This window comes from Scophthalmus maximus, chromosome 8 (genome assembly GCF_022379125.1).
Source record: "Scophthalmus maximus strain ysfricsl-2021 chromosome 8, ASM2237912v1, whole genome shotgun sequence".
NCBI lineage: Eukaryota > Metazoa > Chordata > Actinopteri > Pleuronectiformes > Scophthalmidae > Scophthalmus > Scophthalmus maximus.
The window spans coordinates 4836670-4842798 of NC_061522.1; the positions used below are offsets into that span (position 1 = coordinate 4836670).

Here is a 6129-nt window from a genome sequence, read left to right on the forward strand (position 1 = left end):
ATGTCGCATATTGCCCATGGAAAAGCACTTAGTGACTTTGGTCTGTGAAAAGCGCGATACAAATAAAACTTATTATTATTTTGTAGTCATCTTAAAGTGGAAAAGGAAGAAATGTTTTCATGTTTTAGCATTACACCTGACACATCAAGGCAAGTAATACTGTTTGACCAACATTTTTGAATGTCAATCATCTCGTTTCATCCAACCATTTCTCACACGCATACACAGATTTGTGGTCAGGTTCAAAGGAGGAACTCCAAAAAATAGAGGAAGTAAGCTGAAATTATAGAAAAGAATTTCCTTTATTGATGGAAGAAGAGCTCTAATGACACGACAGTGTAACAATTCATCGGAACCTTGATGCTTTTAAAAGCTGCGGAGGTGTTTGATAAAACCTGGAAGTTTTCAGCAGCGCCATCTTAGCATATACTCGGGGTGGGTGGGGCATGCACTTTCAACTTAAAGCAGATAATGGAAACAAATGATTCTATGTTTCTGAATATCTGCAAGGGACAAAACTTTTTTTTTTTCTCCAAATCAATGCCAAATTGTAGAGAACTCAGAATAACAAAATCCTTCTCCGACTGCAATGGCCGGAAAGAATCTTAAATGTCTTAAGAATCTATATTTTGTGAAGCTATAATACAGAGTGAGGAACTGCGTTGGCACACATACCGTCGAAAGAAACGCACTGGAAAAACGTACAGTAAATGGCCCTTTTTGAAGACATGCACATACAAAAAAACAAAACAAAAACTCGGACGCATCCTCAAGCTTCAGTCGTCCTGTGAACGTCAGAGTCACGTCAGAGTCACGTCAGAGTCACGTCAGAGTCACAGGCACTGCTGCTTTTTCTATCGTAGCACTGCCGCGGTTAATCAAAGCTTGAGGTCTTACACGGGGGAATAATCTGCAACACGCCATGATGTTCAGTGTAATGAAAAATTAGATCATACATGTTTAATAGTGCCTGGAATGAAATAATCCCACTTTATAATAATGCGAGTCAGCCCAGAAGCTTTGAAATATTGTGTCATTAAAATAAACCACAGCACTGGTCGGGTGGGACTGTGTGTGTGTGTGTGTGTGTGTGTGTGTGTGTGTGTGTGTGTGTGTGTGTGTGTGTATGTTTGTACAGTATGTGCTTCCTTTCTCTCAGCCGGTACGAAGGATGATGTGGACCCCAGAGTCAGTAAAAACAGGACCGCTCATGTCGCCCACACTGAGAGCGAAGGACGCGTCTTCAAAAGGCTTCTGCATCTGACCTGAAACATAAACACAGATACTGTTGAATTTAAAAATGTATTCATAAAGAATATATTTAAAAAAAGAGTAAATTATGTACATAAAACATTTAAAAAAACATTCAATTCAATTCAATTCAATGATTTCCTTAGGTTTCTGTATCAGCTGTATTAGTGAGACATGTGTAGTTGGAATCTTGCCAGTGCTGAGAAGTGAAAGCAAAAATAAATCAAAAACCCAACAACACATTGAAACATTGGCAAGAAAAACTGAAACTCAGGATAAGGTCGACTGACTCGACAATTTGGTCACTGGTAGATCGCGCGGCACATACCTCCGCCAGGCAGACGCCCTATCTCGCCATGCAAAAGAAAGCAAATCGTAAACAGAAGAAAATCCTGGATCCACCCGTTTCGCTGGAGCCGCACATTCTGTAGAACTCTCCCCACAACATCATTGACATATTTATGTTCTTGAAGCTATTTCTTTTTTTTAAAATTGCCAATTAAAATAAATCGACGAGAGCAACAGTTTCAAAAAAACAAAAAACAACGCGTTTGTCTGGATACTTTCACTTCCTCACTCAGTCTGTGGCACTTCACCCCCCAAAGACTGTTTGTCATACTTCTTTAAAAATACCAAATACACAATTCTTTCTGTACACTTGTACTACACTTTCATCGCATTCCAATTGTTTCACTTCAAATCCACCAATGTCGTATATTCGTGTAGTCAGAATTACAAAAGTTGTGTCACTGTCCCAATACTTGTGGACCTGACTGCATGCAGAGGTAGTCGATACAGCGCAGTTTGTGTTTACCTCGGCCAAACAGTCCCAGATCGCCACCGTTCTTGGCCGAGCTGCAGTCGCTGAACTGAGAAGCCAGATACTCGAACTTCTCCTCCCCAGACTTGATCTGTTCTATGTACTCTGCGGGGGAAATGAGAAGTAAATGAACAGATTCAATATGTTGATCCACCGGATCGAATTAACCCCCCCTTCCTCTGGCTCGCTTACTCTGAATGAATTCCAGGGCCTCGTCTTTATTTCGTGTGATATTTTGATCCCTCCAGGAAGACGGTCGACGTGACTGATTATGCTTCACCAGGAGGTGAGAGCAGCGGACCTGAGAGAGAAAAACAACAGAAACAGAAATGAATCAGCGTCAAATCGCTCTAATATCAAAAACAGAGATCAGAGAGTTTATTGAGTTAATCCTGTTTTTTCTCTCCTTACTTTAGTCCAGAACCACTTTGAAGAATCAATGTAATAACTCGTGGCTGTGTCGGTGCTCTGACAGTGACAGTCTGGTAATTGGACCAACCTTAATAACTGCTGTACATCCAGAAGTGTGCGGTCAGGCACAGGAAATGAAGGGAAGCGCAACTGCAGCTTGTGAAAAAGAATTGCTGTCTTGGCAAAGTTAATGCGCATTGTTGTCCGCGGGTGTCTGTAAATTTACAACTGGCAAAAGAAGGGGATGAAACACCCATTTTGTTGACGGCATCTTTTGTGAACTGATCGATTGTGATGATTAACCACTTAATTCATTTTTTTGAAGGAATGACTGCAAATGCATTTGTTTAACCGGAATCTGTTTGTGTACAAAGACAATGAGCTTGTGATGTCTGAATAATGTTTGCCTGGTCGTATCTTCGTTACACTAGGGCTACACCCACACTACGACTACGGTTTAGATTTCAAACGCCCCTTTCATAAGTCACGACTCAACTTCCAACGGCGAAGACTAAACATTGTAAACACTTTACTGTCAGTCACAGTTCCATCTCGTCGTCGCTCCAAGAAAAAGAAAAAAATCATTGCACTAGCTTTTCACAATTCTCGTTATTAGTATTTTTCTGCCACTAGGCAACTGACTGGGTGTCAGTATGGACAGAGAATCTTTCAGATATGGAGCTAAACACTTGTCTGGACAGAGATTGGATGGATGTAGCCCAAAAAGACCACAAATACAGAGCTACAGTTAAATTAATGAAAATAAAAAATTCCCCCACCTACAGTAAATATCGATGCAAGAAAATTCCTTCAAGTCACTTAGGCCTAGAAGTGTGTACGACAATCACATGATGAAGAATAATTCTGCAAACAGTGTCCAGCGTGTCCCCATGTGGCTTTGATGACACAGGACCGTTTCTGTCATGACAGCTTGTGTGTGAGTGACTCACTAACTCGATCATCACAACACTAAACTAGTTCGGGCTTGTTTTCTTTTTTGAAAGTTACACAATAAATGTTTATTGTGATAATCATAATAAAGACATTTAAACAACAACAAAAAAGATACACAATAACCTTGTCTGGTTCTCCACGGCCGTCTCCTACTGGACGTTCCCACTGACTCGCGTTAGTGATGTGGTTGAAGTAGTACACTTTGCCTGTAGGGGGCAAAGACAGGGAAGAATAAATAAAAGGTGCATTAATAATTTTTCTACCCTTACTGACAGATATTTTTCCACCTATAAAAGTTGACAGATGTGTGTGGAGATGCAGTGACTCTGTGCCCCGGAGTGACCCTCGGCTACGACTGATGTCATCAAATAAGATTTGGGGCAGTTGACTTTCAGTTAATCACTTGTGTTCAGTCAGTATTGGCAGAATACCAACCAACCAACTCAGTTTTTTACTGCCACAGTAGCACAATCGCTGTCCTCATGATACCTTAGATTAAAAAAATGATTTAATAACATCACGTGGCTTGGTGGTGTTACCAAACAATTTCTTATTGTACACATCCTGCAGATATTCAGAGTATAAGTACAAAGTGGAGGACCAAAAAAAGCAATCTAAGCAAACTAAATGTGGTTTCCTAAAAACAATCTCTATTTTTCATGCATATTTATACGAGATGACATTTTATGAAAAAACAAATCTGAAATGCTGCAAAGCCCTATATTTTTTAGGAGTATCTATGCACCTTAATTCCAGATTGATCAACCTTTTTTTGTCTAATGTATTATACACTTGGTTTAACCTCCCATCGTTGCTAATCGCTCAGTCTTTTTTGTGTTGTTTCATGTATCACTTTGATTAGTACCTGTCCATATTGTTAGTAATATGTTGAAATGTGATTAAAAGAAGCTCTACTTTTTCAACAGCTAGTCGCAAACTTTGCCATGTGTGCTATTTGATGTTGGGCAGGTAGAGTACAGTTGGTCTGTCGGAGCTTGCAATAGATATTATTATTTTGGAATATAGCCGCTTCTTTCTACGACGTATCTGCGACAAACACTTCACAAAACACTCAACACAAGCTAAGAGGAACGAACTGGGGTTAAGCAGGGTTCCCATTCCAGCCAATCATCTCTGTTCAAGTTCACCAAAGTAGATAATGAAATCAGAAAAATCATCTTCCCCAAACTGAGCCAACAATTCAGAAAAACACACGTCAGCGGGATGTGACACATGTAAAAAATTAGTGGAATTGCTAAAAACAGAAACGCAAACTTTTGGCAATTCTCATCTTCTCAACTTGGAAGACCCGTCTGTTGAATGTTAGAGCAAACTACTGGTTTGGATTGTTCACATCAAAAGACGACATCACCATTTTTTGGACATTCAATCATGAAATAATTAGGAGATCAGCTCAGCTGAGAGTGATTCATTTTATAAGACATACTTTATTTGGAAAGTTTGAATATCCCTATTTCCATCACACACACGCTGCATTAGCCTTTATTAGAGTGGCAACAGTTAATCGATTAGTAATCGACTACTAAATTAATCGCCAACTATTTTGATAATCGATTAATCGGTTCAGGTAGTCTTCATGGAAAAAAAAAGGGGCAACATTCTCTGATTTCAGCTTCTTACATGTGAATATTTTCTGGTTTCTTTGCTCGTCTGTGACAGTAAACTGAATATCTTTGATTTGTGGACAACACAAATCATCATCTCGGGCTTTGGGGAAACACGATCAACATTTTTTTTTTTTACCATTTTAGGTTTTCAGTTTTAAACAACTAATCGATAAGGCAGGAAAACAATCGACAGACGAATCGATGAGGAAAATAATCGTTGGTTGCAGCCCCGGTTTTGAATGCATCACATTGTTTCTACCTGTTCCATTTGAAAAACTGATGGCAAGTCAGTTTTTTTGTGTGCTGCCATTGCAAAAGCCCTGTGTAGTTTGGGTTTTGAAAAGTCATCTATGATCTATAGTCACTTATTGTTGTTATTGTTATTGTTAGTGATACATTAAAAACTGAACGGCAGATCGTTTGCTGCATGCCCTCGTGTGAAGGGATGGAGGGGGATCTGCAACATGATGCACGTTGTCTCTCAGGTGAACGTGCAGCAGAGTCTCGAGCCGCAGGTGAGCCCCTGGAGCAGGATGACGTCACGCTGGGCCTTGCAGGATGAATGGGTCCAGACAGCAACACACGTAACCAACAGCCCATCGCCACATATTATAAAAACACTCCTGCCGCACCGAGACACACATCTCCGACTTCAGCCACTCGCAGGTGAAAACCCCGACTTCGTTTCTGCCTCTTTCAGAGTCGCTAACCTCGGATTAGCTTCTAAGCTAACTTTACTTCATGTTGTTGCCAAGTGAACGGGCTGAGCTCATGATGCAGACTTCTCCCCGGCTTCTCTGGTTCCGTTTACCTGAACTCCGGCTCATTCTCTTCTCCCATCCGGACGGCAGGTTCTCCTCGTCTGCCATTATTAATATTATTGTTATTTCTGTTCTTAAATGTTGATTTCACCGTGGCTACCGTGTAACAGGCCGGTAGGGGGGGGCTGCAGCTAGGGAAGTTACGTCACTCGGCCCCTGGTTTACGGTTCGAGTTGTTTGGCAGACGCGGGGCCCGCCTTCGAAGGTTTTTTTCTTCTGGTCCGGTCATTGGCTGATTTCGGCT

The 6129-nt window shown here is 40.9% G+C and overlaps 1 protein-coding gene across 1 annotated transcript; it reads right to left on the reverse strand.

Annotated features, from left to right (window-relative positions):
* Positions 1–283: 283 nt before the first annotated feature.
* Positions 284–6039, reverse strand: pin1 (peptidylprolyl cis/trans isomerase, NIMA-interacting 1). Its single transcript, XM_035635982.2, has 5 exons — positions 5876–6039; positions 3560–3642; positions 2264–2372; positions 2066–2176; positions 284–1265 (listed from the first exon to the last, which is right to left on the reverse strand). The coding sequence occupies exons 1-5, from the start codon at positions 5931–5933 to the stop codon at positions 1156–1158; spliced, it is 471 nt and encodes a 156-aa protein (XP_035491875.1). The 5' UTR covers positions 5934–6039; the 3' UTR covers positions 284–1155.
* Between the last annotated feature and the right edge of the window lie 90 nt (positions 6040–6129).

Excerpts from the sequence above, each read along its gene's own strand:
- pin1 (XM_035635982.2), bottom strand. The coding sequence starts at position 5,933 with ATGGCAGACGAGGAGAACCTGCCGTCCGGATGGGAGAAGAGAATGAGC. Across the intron at positions 3,643-5,875 it reads GAGAATGAGCCGGAGTTCAG|GCAAAGTGTACTACTTCAAC; the intron begins GTAAACGGAACC and ends TGCCCCCTACAG. Across the intron at positions 1,266-2,065 it reads TCTGGGACTGTTTGGCCGAG|GTCAGATGCAGAAGCCTTTT; the intron begins GTAAACACAAAC and ends TTTATGTTTCAG.